Source organism: Camelus ferus, chromosome 13 (genome assembly GCF_009834535.1).
Source record: "Camelus ferus isolate YT-003-E chromosome 13, BCGSAC_Cfer_1.0, whole genome shotgun sequence".
In the NCBI taxonomy this organism is placed as follows: domain Eukaryota; kingdom Metazoa; phylum Chordata; class Mammalia; order Artiodactyla; family Camelidae; genus Camelus; species Camelus ferus.
In genome coordinates this window covers 27,966,456-27,981,626 of record NC_045708.1, presented here as the reverse complement: position 1 = coordinate 27,981,626, position 15,171 = coordinate 27,966,456, and the positions used below count along the sequence as shown (strand labels likewise).

The 15,171-nt window shown below is 41.3% G+C and overlaps 1 protein-coding gene across 1 annotated transcript in view; it reads right to left on the bottom strand.

The window, feature by feature from the left end:
- MACF1 (microtubule actin crosslinking factor 1) overlaps positions 1–15,171 on the bottom strand; it is a 311,201-nt gene that overhangs the window by 120,435 nt on the left and 175,595 nt on the right. The window contains 10 exon segments of the mRNA XM_014560572.2: positions 3,429–3,564; positions 5,915–6,003; positions 6,324–6,476; positions 8,095–8,193; positions 8,391–8,498; positions 10,917–11,000; positions 11,829–11,991; positions 13,056–13,249; positions 13,903–14,041; positions 14,870–15,048. Coding sequence (XP_014416058.2) covers positions 3,429–3,564; positions 5,915–6,003; positions 6,324–6,476; positions 8,095–8,193; positions 8,391–8,498; positions 10,917–11,000; positions 11,829–11,991; positions 13,056–13,249; positions 13,903–14,041; positions 14,870–15,048 — 1,344 coding nt within the window.

Below are 15,171 nucleotides of genomic sequence, written 5' to 3'. Positions count from 1 at the left end.
TGGCAGTGTTAATGCTAAAAAAGAACTTTTCTAAACGCAGAATGTTTAACATGGCTATCAGTTCACAGGTTACTCGAGGGATGGTAGCATGAAGCAGATCTGAGTGACCAGCTCTACAAGGTAGCAAGCAGTGGAAGTGAAGGGACAGCTGTTTCTAAGACTAGGTCACCACAAAGGTTCTTATGGACACATACCAGTTCCCTCAAAGTGAGAATTCAACCCCCTATAACAACTTCTCCGTGCTGCAACCCATGCAGAGGACTCCTAGAGTAGCACCTCCCTGCTGGTAAGTTTAGCAGGATTGGTCCACAGAAGTAGAAGGGAGATTTAAGCAGCCCAATGGCCACACGACCGTTGTGCAACTCAGTAAACGGCCCTGGGGACAGTACCAGGAGGCTGCTCAGCAATGGGGGCAAGTCATTGTCTCAGTGGCCACGGCTAGCATCTCCCAAGGCAAGGAAGGAGCAGACGAGGGCCCCTGACTCTGGAACCACTAGTAACTTCTCTTCTGGTCAAGGCTAGAATGGATAGTACAATCATCACGATTACAGCTACTACTTGTTGGGCACCTGCTGTGTTTATTAAGCGCTGCCATTTAATCCTCACAACAATCCTATGAAAGCAATTATTTTAATCTTTAGCTTGCAGAGAAGAAAACAAGGTACAGAGAGGTTACGTAACTTGTCCTAGGTCACAAAACTAGTGAGTTCCAGAATCAAAGCAAGGTCTGACTCTCAATCTCATGCTTCCCCAGTCAGACCAGAGAGAACGAAGGATAAGACAGTAACGCTGCATCTCACATAGGAGTTAGGTACTCAGGTCACAGAATAAAGCAAGCCTATGCATTGTAAAAATCACCCTTGTAAAAAAGCCTAAAAGCAGCTTCTGAAAAATTCCTATTTTGAAGTCTTTCATCACAGAATGATGTTATTCAGAAATTAAATCATCCAAGAGTTTTACTACTTAGAACACTCCATTGGTGGGGAGGGTACATACAGCTCAGTGGTAGAGTGTATGCTTAGCATGCATGAGGTCCAGGGTTCAATTTTAAAAAAAAATTTAAAAAGGAAAAAAAGAACTTTCCACTTTTATTACTCTCCAACTTCCTAGAGCTTCTTCACGTTCATAGTCTTTGTCTTCTATCCATCTTTTATCCATCCCTCTTTGGTCGGTATTGCTTTTTGATCCTTATTTAACCCTTTAACTTATCCACAGAGGAACTTATTGAAGCAATGTCAATCACTTCCTTGCCTCCTAAATGATTTTCATTTCTGTCTCTGAGAAGGGAGCTCCATAAGAGCTGGTGTGCTGCCCACTCAATGTCTAGGAACAGTAGTGCCAGCAGTTCAATAAACATCTGATGAATAAATGATAAATTGATAAACAGTAAGACAATCTTTAAAATCATTAACCTATTTCCCCCCAAATTTTAAAAACATGTACTGAGGATTTCAAGCTTGATTAGCTGCAGACTATAGGAGATGCAGAATAGACAGCAAATGAGGGAACAGATCTAGGTTACATCTTCATCTCACTGTATTTGTTCAAATAATGGAATAACTGACAGGAATGGAATATCTACCCTATTTAAAATATTATGTGTTATTCTTCATCCCTGCTCATTGTTTTCTGAGCGAGAATGTAGAGTCTAACTTGTATAAAGTAAACACACGTTATGCTAATCTATTAGTTATCCAGCCTACTGAGATTGAAAGAAAATTCACACTGGCATGTAATTCTTTGAAATACATGAAAATTCCTTTTACAAAACCCACATAAAGACTGTTCAGAAGCATTCAACATGACAAAGGAAAAGACTCTTTGGGGAACTTCTAATATCTTCTGTGAGTTCACAGAGTCTCAGAAATGCTGGTGTTGAGAAAAGGCCTGGAGTCTAGCCAAAAAGAAAAGGCTACACACTGTTCCTTCCAACACGCTTATAACTGGAGGACAGGCGGGAATCACCGAGCTGGGAAATAATCCAGAGAAATCCATTTCAGCCTCACCAAACATGGGCACTCTGACCTAAAGAAGCAGAAGAAGACAGAGGGAGAAGAGGAAAGAAACATAAAAGGCTCTACTTACCAGAGCTGCAGGGGTGCCTCGGGCAGGTAAGAGAGAGCCTTACGGAGCAGCTCAGCCGCATCGCACACACAGTGTAAGCTTGGTGTTAGCGTCCAGCATGCGACTTTGTTTTTTGCAAAAAAGAACCCCAAACAGGTCGTCCTCTTTTCCCCTTGTGCATTTGTGCTTAAACTCCAAAGGGTTAGTGAAACTTGTAAGCAAGGATGTCAGTTAATCAGAACGATACTTCACATGAAACACACAAACGGTAACAGGGGACACATCATGCTCAATGTAGTGGTGCTCAGCAGCTTGACTTTCCTTCTTTCTTCCTCTCTCCCCCTTTGTAACCTCTCAAATGAGAACTGGATGTTCTCAGCAAGCAATTGTTAACACTTCCCTGTACTCCCGTATATGGTGAAGCAATGAGCCATTAGAAGGGGGCTACCTTACAGAGAGAAAGCTAAACCAGCACGTTCTTTTTGGAAATCTGCTCTCAAATAAATCAGCTGGCGCTGTCTTCTGGTCTTTACAACTCTAGCTCCTGCTGCACAAATTTCAGATTCAAGGACTAGAGTCAAAGCATTTTTTGTCTGAATTTCATTCTCAGCATCATCTTGACCAAATCTGATTACCATGGGAGCTTACAGTTTGGCCTGCCCCATGGAATGTGGCCATTGCTTCACAACACAGGAAGTGAGCAGGCACACACACATATATATCCCAGAGACACATGTATATAATATGGTAAGTTTACATATACACATAAATATCCAGGGTGAACTTAGGACAACCAGCAGGAACAACTTTCATTTGGTCTAGGAAATGAACATGAGTGGGAACTGGTAAAGATGTCATGTGATGAGGTGATGATGGGTAGGAGGAACCAGCGTCTCAGTCAGTACAGCTAATCTACCAGTTTGTTCTAGAAATCAACATTTCTCATTTATTTAGCAGATATGAAAAAAAGTATGGGGGGAAGAGGTTCACGGCCTTTTCTTCCCAATATGCAGAACTCTTGGCTACCAACTTTTGAGTGACAATGCCACGATTATTGCCTTGTGATCAGATAGAACATAGAATTTATGTTCTCCTTGACTGTGGTCTGTCACAAAATGGAAGATCACAAAACAGTGAATCAGATCTAAAGGGTCAGCTGTAAGTGTCTTCTAGTGATTTTGACTGACCAACACATCGTGGAACCCCAGTAAAGAAACACAAGACAAATGGATGCTATGGTGAGGTTAAAAACTAAATCACACTGGTCATGGAAAGCTAGTGATCGTGACTCTCAATCAGCAAAGCTGCCTTCATATTGTTCAGAATTTACCCTCCCAACATTGGGAGAGAAAAACTACAAGTACCTTTTGTTCTGTCTGCTGGGCCAACTGGCTCTGAAGTTGCTGAAGCTGGTTTGCTGAACCGTCACAAAGGTCATGGTAAGCCTTATTCAGGGCATTCAGTTGCTCGGATATCTGTTCCTTCTCCTTTTCTGACAGCCTAGAAGATGAAGCATTAAAGCTCTTTTAGAGAAAAACCTTTCCCCACATTCTCCTCTATTGCTTTAAAAAGCATGACTTCCCCACCTTGGACAGTATTGTTATTTATCACTGCTCACTATGGATCATCTGGTCAGTCTTCCACACTCATTGGACACTTTGGCATCCAGCTCATTGTTTTCTGGTCTACCTCAAACCATAATTCTTGGTGATGTCAATGCTCATGTCACCAATTATCTAACACCCTATGCTTGAAATCCTGTGACCTTCTCAATCCAAGTAGTCTCGGCTCCACTTCAGCCTCACCCACACACGGCAGACTTAGGTGCTACCCTCGTCTGAAATTATTCTACTTCTGAAATTTTAAACTTCAAGAATCTACTATCTGATTATAATCCTATAACAAACTCTCATTTACCCATTACCCAACTATCCAACTTTACCAAATTTTAGTATTTTATGAGATTTTCTTTAGATTCTTTTCTTAGAAATAAGACATTACAGACAGAATTAAAGTCCAGAGTGTATTTGTCAACAACCCCATTCCTATCCCTCTCTCCCCAGAGGTAAGCACTATCTTGAATCCGGTGAATTTTGGAGAATTTCCTTTTCTCATTCTACATTGTGTTTTTGAAGCTTAATTGTATCCATCAACTTACTGAGATTCTCCAAACCTTCCTGGACTCCTCCATTTTCTCTGAACCCATCAGTCCTATTATCTTTAGTTTCTTCTCTTTATAGAGTCCTGACCCCACAGTCCATCATCTCAGTTAGTTCCTCACTATTATTTTTGTACTCTCTCCTTACTAATCTAGTAAGACTCTAACCCCTGATCAATCAAGCCAGAGGACTTCTCTGTACCCATATGCAGACTAAGTATATCTAGTGAGGGGATTTCAAAACCACGTGGAAGAGATCTCCCTGGTTTCCAACCCCTACTGGACTTCAGTGCTTCCTGACAATCCTCCTGGAGGCTCCCTCTTTCTTTCCCTTCAGCACCACTCTAACTTTCAGCAAACATCCTTCTCTGCCTATTTGAAAGAGAAAATACAGACCACTGGGCACAAATTCTCTCACTTTCTGACCTCATGTCTGGCATATTGACTTATCCTAATCTCCTTTTCTTCAGATCTCAGAGGAAAAGCTGTCTCAACTCCTGTTGAAGGTTGTACTTTCTACCCACTGACGACTTTTATCCTCTCCTACATCCTCTGGGACACTTCTCCTATTGCTTCAAACTCTCCCCTTTTGATCCTTGAGACTCAGTTCATAAACACCATTAAGTCCCTCTGATCTTTTTAAAAAACAAACCCTCTACTGATCCTAAATTCTGCTCTGAGTGTTTACTGTAGTATCTCTCTCCTTCCCATGGCCAAGTGCCTGGGAAGAGCCGTCTAAGTTCACTATCACTACCTTCCTCACCTCAGGTGCTCCCCATTCTTCTCAACCTGACGTCATCCCCCAACTTTTCACCAGAGTCATCAAAAACTTCCAGCTTGTCAAATTTAATAGCCTGTCTTAAACTTTCTTGACTTTTTACCACTTCCTTCTTTTTGGAACTCTCTTCTCTCTTGGGTTCTGAGGTATCACTTATAACTTCCTTTTACTTCTCTAAGGTTTCCTTTATACGTCAAGAAGCCTGTGAGCCCTTGTAAGCTAATCCGTCCATGGTTCTACTATGCTGATGACTCAAATCTCCATCACTTTAGACTTCACTCATTAATTCTAAATTTACACATCCAGTGGCCCACTGGACAACTTTAGTGGAACTATGTAAGGCATAAAATATGTATTCGGCACCTCCAAATACATACTAGAGACTTATGCTCTGATGTCCTGTGGCTCCTTCACATTCATAATGTCTGAAACAAAAGCTGCCTTCTTCTCCCTCAGTCCACACCTTCTCATGTATTCCCTATCTTGGTCAGTGGTATCACCAAATACCCAGTGGCCTAAGCCAGAAACCTGGGAGTTTTATCTGATCATTTCAACTGTCACCAAACCCTGTAAGGGTTAATATTCCTCCTTAATATCTTCTGAGTCTCTGTCCCCTCTCCATCTCTCATCATTTCTTGCCTATATTATTGGAACAGCCTCTTAACTGGTCTCTCAGGCTCTTCCTCTATGTCTATCCATTCCCTATAAAACTGTTCTAGAAATCTTTATCAACAGAATCCAGTCATGATTAAAATCCCTCCCCACAGCCTATGGGCAAAATGCAAACTTCTCAGCATGAACTACAAAGCTCTTCATAATTTGGCTCTTACCCATGAATTCTTATCATGACCCTAAGTTTTAGCCAGGTAGATCCAGTCCCTTGTATGTGCCATAATCTCTCATTTAATACTCACTTATGACCATGCTTGGCCAAGAAGATCTGTGAAGTTTTAACAGCCTCAGAGACTTGTTCCCTTTTGGTTGTCAGCTCCTCTGCCAGAACCTATGTAGCAGAAGCAAACAGAAAAAGCTCAGAACCGAAGAAATTCAAGAATCAAAAATTATTTGAAATAACTTTTTAAAAATCCTAAGGAAAAATCTAGCTTAGGACAGATTATTATTACCAATGAACTATATATAGTGATTTAAAAAGTAGATATGCAAATAGGATGACTTCTTAAGTTAATCTTTAAGTCCTGGAAGCTAACATTTACTGAGATGACAGTTGTTCCTGGGTGGCCCGTGTGTGACTGCTATTATTCCACCTAATGAGCAATCCCGTATCACTCTACCTAGGAAGTGACGGATGGATCTTCTACTCACCTGCTGTTCTAAAATAGCTTTCTCAATGTCTGTTGATTCTTTGGTCTGGGGTGAGGTAGCTTTGCTTTGTGTATTCTTTGCTAGGGTAGACACCCAGCCCAGAAGTTCTTTAACCTTCTCCACATGTTCCTGTTTTTCCTCTTCTACCACTTTCTAGAAAAGAAAATAGAAAATCAGTATCTTGGTCAATGTCTTATTAGACCAGCCTGACTTCAGAGTTCCTAAAATAGACACATGAAAGTTACCTAAATCAGTAGGCAGCTAAAATAACCCCAAGTTAAATATATAATTCACTCAGCCTACAACATTGCTCCTCAGTGCCTGTGTGATACTAATAGCTAAATTCACTATATCTGGGTTAGCACTTTTCTAAAAAAGCACACTGTTTGCATATATGATGGGCCTTTAATAATTATTTACTGCATTTAAAAAGCCCTTCACACACAGCATCTTAACTTATTTTCATAATTCTTAGATTTACAGGTGAAGAGATTGGCATCTACAGAGATTAAATGAGGTAGGTACTGATATAAAGGAAGTCTGCTAATTTACATAGGCAGAAGTTGGTATGGGTTAATGTTTCCAACAGCATTTCTTTCAGATGAGTTGCTAAATATGTGGAAACTTACTTTGCAAAGCCATAGAAGAATTTTATAATTACAAAAATACTGCATATGCATTACAACAAATTTAAACAATCTGAAACGCCTAATATATGTCCCTTTAATCTCATTTCCCCAGAAATTTGGTATATTTATAAACTTGTTGTATGCTCATATTGTGTCTTTGTGGTACAGTTTATCATTCTTTTTTACTGAAATCATAATTATACATAGTATTCTAACTTGCTTTTTCTCTCAAATAATATATTATAAATATCTTTCCATGTCAGTTCATTTAAATCTATTTCATTATGTTTAATAGCTTTGTAGCATTCCAGCATATGGAATTTAGATGTTTCCAATATGTCCCTTTAACAAATTAAGGATCTGTGTTCACATTCCTTTCTTCATACTTATAACATTTCTATAATAAAGATACTTGGACATGGGAGTGATGGACACGAGACAGTCAAGACTCATTGTTCACAGATTCCATATTTGTGGATTTATCTACTCGTTAAACTTTATTTGTAACCTTAGAATCAATACTTGCAGTATTTTCACAGTAATCCCCAGACATGCACAGAGTGGCAAAAAAACTTAGCCGCCAAATGCTTCCATCTGAGGTAGAACAAGGTGATAACCCGCCTTCTCGTTCCAGCTCTTTTAGTGTCAGTAAGTGTCCTTCCCACAGTCTTTTCAGTGCCGTGTTTTTCATATGTTTGGCTTTCTGTTAGTGATTTCACTGTTTAAGATGGGCCCAAGTGTGGTGCTGAAGTGCTCTTGTGTCCTAAGCGCTGGAAGGCTGTGATGTGCCTAATACGTGTTTAATAAGCTCTTTTCAGGAGTTATACTGCTCTTGGCCGTGAACTCAATGTTAGTGAATCAACAAGACATATTAAATAAGGTGTTTTTAAACAAAAACACATGTAAAATCAGGTTGTGCTTTATGTTGACAAGACTGTTGTGACCAGAGGCTGGCAGGAACCTAGCCCTCTTCTCCCTGCAAGGGCAAGAGCTCAGTGTTCGCTGATGCCGTGTGCACAGCAACGTCGGAACACGACCGCTGTAAATGACAGACCTCGCTGTGCATGCACGGAAACTCTCGATAGAAGGCACAGACTTTTTTATTCTACTTTCAAGATGATTCAGGACCCAGCTGTCCTCACCTCCTCCTCCTCCAGCCGCCGGAGTGCATCACTGATGTATTTCACGTGCTGAGTTGTTAAGGTCACCAATGCTGTGTAGCGAGTCCTTAAGTCCATGAACTATGGTTCAAAAAAAAAAAAAAAAAATTTAGCTAAGTTACCTGGTCAGAAAAGTCAATCTAAATAGCTGACAGTAAGTTTTCATGAAGTCACACGCTGCACAGTAAGGTGAGCCCTAAAACGAACTCTAAGGCCCCCGATGAGTGACTCTCCTTGAGGGAGTGACAGCGGCATGTGTCCTTTCCCCACCCCTTCACCTCTTGTGTGATGGCATCTGAGGAGGAAAGCATGCGACGGCGCTTGCCAGGGGATTTCTGCTGTGATTCCACGAAGGCCTTATATGTCATCAGTTGCAATTCATAGTCCTGGGGGAGGAAGACATTTGACCACATTTACACAGGGTTGATAGCTCACACACATTGCGCAGTGGCATCATGGCATTTCACTGATGAAAGGCATTTTGGCAATCCTTTAGAATAGAGGATAGAACACTTTCCCAAAAAGGGCTGCACTGCCTTGGTCACGGCTACTCATCTCGGCCACTGCACGTGGAGCAGCCACGGGCCGTGAGTGGATGAAAGAGCACAGCTGTGTTATGATAAAACCTGACTCACAGACGCTGAAAGCTGAAGTTCATATAATTTTCACACGTCGTGAGGTATTATTCTTCTTTTGATTTTTTTTAGAGCTGTTTCTCATTGGCATATAAAACAGGTGTGCAGGCTGGATTTAGCCTGTGGGTCACAGTTTGCTAACTTCCGAGTCTGCAGTTTGTTGTTTGCTGACCCTATCCTTTCGCCATGCTATCCTGTCCCTTTCTCTGCAACCCTGAGAGTGCTTCCCTGGTCCAGGCCCTCTTCATCTCTCACATGACAGTGCAATAGCCTCTTACTTACCCTCCTGCTTAGAGTCTCACCTCCAATTTATTTTCTGTTCTGCTACTCAACTAACTTTTCTAAGACAAAAGGTGACCACTTCGTTCCTCTGTTTGAAAGTTTTCAATGACCTAGAGCAAAGCTTCTCAAATATCAATAGGCACCCGGGTCTTGTTGTTAAAATGCAGATCTCAGTTCAGCAGGCTGAAGATTCTGCATTCCTGCCTAGTTCCCAGGTGATGCCAATGTTCCTGGTTCAAAGACCACAGTTTGAGGAGCAAGAAGAGACAGTAAAGACAAACTGAACAGACCTTTCATAGGTTGGCCCCAACCTTCCCTCTTATTTTCCACAATCTGTTTCTCATGTATCATACAGCTTCTAACTATACCAGAATATCTGCTATGTCCTCATATAATCATTGTATTTTATTCCTTGTGCCTCTGAACATGCAGTTCCTTTTGCCTAAAATGTCCCGCTTTCTGTTGACAACTTAGAAAATTCTAGGTAGGAGGAAAACACCGAATGAGTTCCTTAAGCAGTCTGTTAAAAAAAAAAAAAAAGTAGTAGTGATAATTAAATAGTAATAATAATAAAAGCACGTGCTAACATTTACTAAATGTGTTTTAAGCCTGAGGTACTGTCCTAAGTATACATTATCCCATTTAATTTTTGCAGTCCCTCGGTGAGGTAGTTGCTGTTCACATTTTGTAGCTATAGCAACAGAAACTCACAGGGGCTAACTGCCTGCTCAAAGTCTTAAGTCTGGAAAATGATGAAGCTAGGATTTGAGCTCAACTCTTTGTGATGCCAAGTCTTCTGCTGTTAACTAAAGAAATGCACTCATTCAAAAACTATTTGTCAAGCATCTTTTTATGAACTCATCATTGTTCTGAGTGCTATACACGTAATGGGGAACAAGTCAGAAAAAACCTGGCTGCTCTGGAACTTACATTCTAGTGGGAAGGCACATGAAAAACAAAAAATATACAATAATCTCAGGTCAATTTTATTTACGGACATTATCAGAGAAATAGGGAGGAGGGGGAGCCAGATCATGCACAGCCTCAGCAATCATATAAGGATTTAGAATTTTCTTGGAGTACAATATGAAGCCATTGGACAGTTCTAAGTAGGAGAGTGATACGATCCAATTTACATATTTCAAATGCGTAAGGTACACATTTCCCCCACATTTTAGTATCTCTAAAATTGGAATATGCTTTACATAGCATTTGCATAATTGGTGCAGTTTCTCCCTTTTTGGTAGTACATAAAATAATGTGGCTTATAATTGATGGTGTCTGAGGTTTCATGATGTGCAGTATGTTCTAAAAAAAGTCAGTCTGGCTACTGTGTGGGAAAATAGCCTGTGCAGGCAGGAGCAGAAGCAAGAGATCAGCTCAGAGATACTGGAGTAGCATACGGAAGAGTCTTAGATGTGAACCAGGGAAGTCGGGGAGACAGGGCAATGAGGGGTATCAGATTTGGGACATACTGGAAGATGGAGCCAATTTGTTCAGACTATTTAGTTTAAGGCAAAGGGAAGAGTTAAGGATGACTCTTGGGTTTGTGCCTCAGTAACTAGGAAAATGGTGACACCATTTCCTGAGATATGCAAGACAGTGAGAAGCATATTTGAGAAGAAAACCCAAACATTCAATTTTTTCACATGGTAAGTTTAAGAGGCCAGTGGGTTATCCAAATAGAGACTCCTTGAATCTCAGCTGATGTCTAGTACCCCACGGAGCATCCCCAAACGTGTGGCCACAAGAAGCACACATCTGCATTAACTTAAGGATGGGGCAGAAGAGCTCTGCTTACTTGTCCAGGAACAAAACCTACGGGGACATGGGGATCTTCCTAAGTGGGAGACTGTTTATGTTCCTTTGGGGACATGGCAGCGTTACCTTTACAGTAGTGGAGTATTGCTGGGAAAATTTTTGACACTGGTCCAGTTTTGTCTGATTTCTCTCAATTTCTGCAAACAGCTCCTAGGAACCAAAATATCACAACCTTATTATTTTCATCATCACCACTGAAATAGCTGAGCATCTACTATGTTCAAAGGCAGTGGTTTTCAAACCTTTGCTGCATCAGAACCACCTTGAACACTGGATTAAACACATATTACTGGGCCTCACCTCCAGAGTGTCTAATTTGATAGGTTTGGGTTCAAATCTGAGAACTTGCGTTTCTAACGTGTTCCCAAGTGATACTGATGCTTCTAGTCTGGTGAAAACCACTGTTCTAAGTATTTTACATGTATCACTTCATTTAATCCTAACTACAATAATCTTATGAGGTCGTTTGACTAAATTAAGCACTATGTCTATTTTAAGGTCTTATAGTAAGATAGGGAGCCAGGATTGGAATTCAGGCAATCTAATCCAGACTTCATATAGTTAACCTAAACGCTAAACAAAACAAACAAAAAAACCCTGAAGGCCAACAAATATTAACTGCTTTGAATGAAATAATTTTCTTCCACTCACAGCTTTCCCTGGGTTTTCGTTCCCATATTCTAATTCTAGTAAAATAAAATGTACCACCAGGAAACAAAATAAAGCAAGGTAATTTTACTCTGTCCATCTAGTGATTTCAGTATATATCCACAGAAACTCAAGATTGGAAGGGAACTTACAGGTCATCTGGCCTAAATGCAAAACCAGTATCTTGAGACCATCCTGCTTGAACCCTTTTCAGAAGACGGTACTCAGAATGTCTTAATATTTGGGGGAAGCTAATTGCTGGCACATCCTCTTTTATGGTGAGCTACCCCCCCACCCCCCCAACTTCCACCATGCTACGGCCGCACCTACCGTCTGCTGGCTGAGCTGCTCTGACAGCACTCTGCTATCCTCAGCCTGACCTGGCTTCATCATTTCCTGCTGGGCAGTGGTTTCCTCAATCCATTTGATGAGAGTTCCGTGGCAGGCTCTGTAATCTCCCAGAATTTCCTGGATACTTTCTAGCTCAGATTGGCTGGAGAAGCAAAGGGAAATTGCTATCAGAGATCTTGGTATAAATACAATTAAATAAATGAGGCTCCAGTTGGGCCTGACGACAGAACATACACCTCTATTTGGGGGGAACAGCAATGCAACACTGAGTGGAAGCTATGCATGTAGCTAGTACCCTTATGGGGTTAAAAAGCGAGTAGAAACAAGTCATGCCCTCCTAGGCCTGGAAACTGCTTTGGGAGCTGGCATCTCATGATAATCCTTGTCAAAATTTTCACCCATGTTGCCAAGCATTACCAGGTTTCCAATACAGTAGAACTGCCTATACCCTTCTGCCCTCTGAGGACAGAGTACCTGTCAGAGTACCCCAGCTACGATTTATAAACCACTGTATTTCTTGGGGCGAAAAGTAGGAGTAGAGTGGGTGAAAATAGTAGTTATTGACTGTTAATTCCAGTAACAGCTTCTATACCACTGCTGTTAGTCTAAGTAGCCTTGGGATAATAATTCAATCACAGAGAATCAATCCAAAACCTGAGTCTCTATAACCCCTCTTCCTGTATATTTTCCTAACCAGCCTAGCCTCATATAGGTATTTCCTATTCAAATTAGTCACCAGAAGCAAACTTTAAGTAACAGATAGAAGCCACTAAATTAGCAAATGAAAAGGAAGCAAAAAATTCTGCAAAGTCCCACTATAAATACTGACTCATACTTGGATTCAAAGCTAATAAAACAAGAGCTAGACCTCAGGTTTTGTCCTTGAAAAAAGATCACTAGGCCACTTTTCCAGTCTATATTCTAAGACCCCATTGTCACCACAGCTTAACTGGTTAAGACCTGGGACGCAGGAGAGGCGCTGCTAATAGGACCATCACTGCGACCCAGCAGCAAGCCTCAGGACTGCTCCAGGGTGGTCCCAACTTCCTGTCACCTATCTTGTGTAGAATATATGCTGTCACTTAATTTCTACCCCTCCCTATCAATTTTTGCCTTTAAACAAGGATACACAGGAACAACTCCATTTTTGTTTAAAACCTTAGTTCCTGAATCCTAATAGGAGAAAAGAGTGGGGCCACCACTCACCGGGTCTCAAGCTGGGCAATGACCCGGTGCCAACGCTCCTGCAGCTGGGAGCCTTTCTCCTGACAGCGCTCCAAATCCAGGTTTCGCTCTGGGGTCAGACGACTCAGCTGCTCTGCCACTACCTTGGCCTTGGCAATTTCCTCCTCCAGGACTGAAAACACTGAATTCTTGTCCTTTGCATCACCAAGCCAATGCTGTAAAATAGAAGCACAGCAACAGGTTAAACACATTTCAGCTACAAAGGACTCAGACTAAGTTTGGAAACAAGGACACTGTATACAGCGGGCTCCACCTTCTATCTGTGATTCAGAAGTTAGACCCTATACTGTGTGCACTGGAAATGCCTCCAAAGTCCTCATGCACACTGGGCAGCACAGTACACACAAATGTGCAAAGAGCTTGTGTTTGAAACCTGGCTCCACTGCTTATAAGCCAGGAAACCATGAGGAGTCACTCGGCAACGTGAATCTTGCTTTCCTCATCTGTAAATAGAGAGAAAAATCCCTTCCCCATTCTACCTCTCCCACAGTTGCTTGTGAGAATCAAAGGAGATAACAGATAAGCTGTTATAGCATAACCATTGACTGTATCCAATTAAACTATGATCTTACTAGGGAGAAGTGGGAAAAAATAAGTAGAAAAGCATAGTCCTTATCCCTCTTTCTAGCTCAACATTATTTCTCAACCTTTTCTTCTTTGGATCCACATTACAATATATTACATGATATTCTGCTGAATTCAAATGCAAACTTAACTCAGCGTCATGCCATCCAAAACTGCATTTCTCTGCTAACCCAAAGCAACGGATATGTTAAGTCACCCTCCAAGGAAACCCAGAGCAACAAACCTGCAATGTGGACCGATGCGACTCCAGAGCTGAGAGATCCGCTGGTACTGCTTCTTCTTGACTCAGCTTGATTTCATAACCTTTGACTAAGAGTTCAGCATCCTGGATGCCACGCACAATAACATCGATTGTCTTCAGCCTGTGAGGATAAAATCACTTCCATTAACACATGCATTTTAAGGGCTGGAGCACTATAGAGAGGTTCACAAAACATAACTGCCAAAATCAATTTTACCATTACTAGATGATAGCAGGGTGAAACAGGGTTTCATAAAAACAAGGAAGCATGATAAATGTGCTGCCAATTTAAGCCAATTAAAAATAAAGTTCTGTGTGGCACTGGGACACACACACACACACACACACACAAACGGGGGCACATGGGAGAAAAGGCATGAGGCCAGAAACCCACTCAATACTATGAAGGCTCTAAGACCTTTCTCCTCAAGGTCATGGATTGGGGATAGGTGGGGAAGGGAAGACCTTCAAAGACGAATACTTAGTTTAGTTGAAAATTTTTCTTTTTATTCTTTAGTGTCCCTTTTTCTTTTATTTTTTATTTATTTTTCTTGGTGTGTGTGTGTGGGGGGGAAGTAATTAGAGTTATTTATTTATTTATTTTTAATGGCAGTGCTGGGGATTGAACCCAGGACCTCGTGCATTCTGAGCATGTGCTCTACCACACCCCCCCCCCGCTTTTTCTTTTATAAAAGCAGTATCTAATCAAATAGAAATGAGGTTCAAAGTAGTCCTAAAACTGTAAATCAACTTCCCTTCTGTATCCCTGACATTTTTTGTTGCAGCCCAAATGAACACATTCCCTGTTATTTGGAAGTCTCTTTTCGTGAGTACAAGCTCTTCAAGATCTGCAGTCTCCCTGGATAGTTCATGAAACACCCCAGGCACTTTCTCTTCTCATCTCAAGGGAAAACACTGCCCTCTGGACCCAAACCCTCAGCTCACTCACTTGTTCAAATAGACAGTGGAGAGACCATATACATGGTCCATTTTCTCCACCAGCAGATTGAGTTCTGAGCGCAGAGTTGGAACACTCGAACCAGATGGGGACTGATGGAGAAAGCTGTTACATTTCATGGAAACAGCATCCAAGTCTGACCTCAGTTGCTGCAAATCCTCCTGGGTGTGCTGTCATGAACAAGACACATAACAAAAACAGAGACAGAATTGAACAAAGAAGTTAGAAAGAAGTCTTTGTTTGTAATAGCATAATACTGGAAACAACCCAAATGCCATATATAGGAGAGTGAT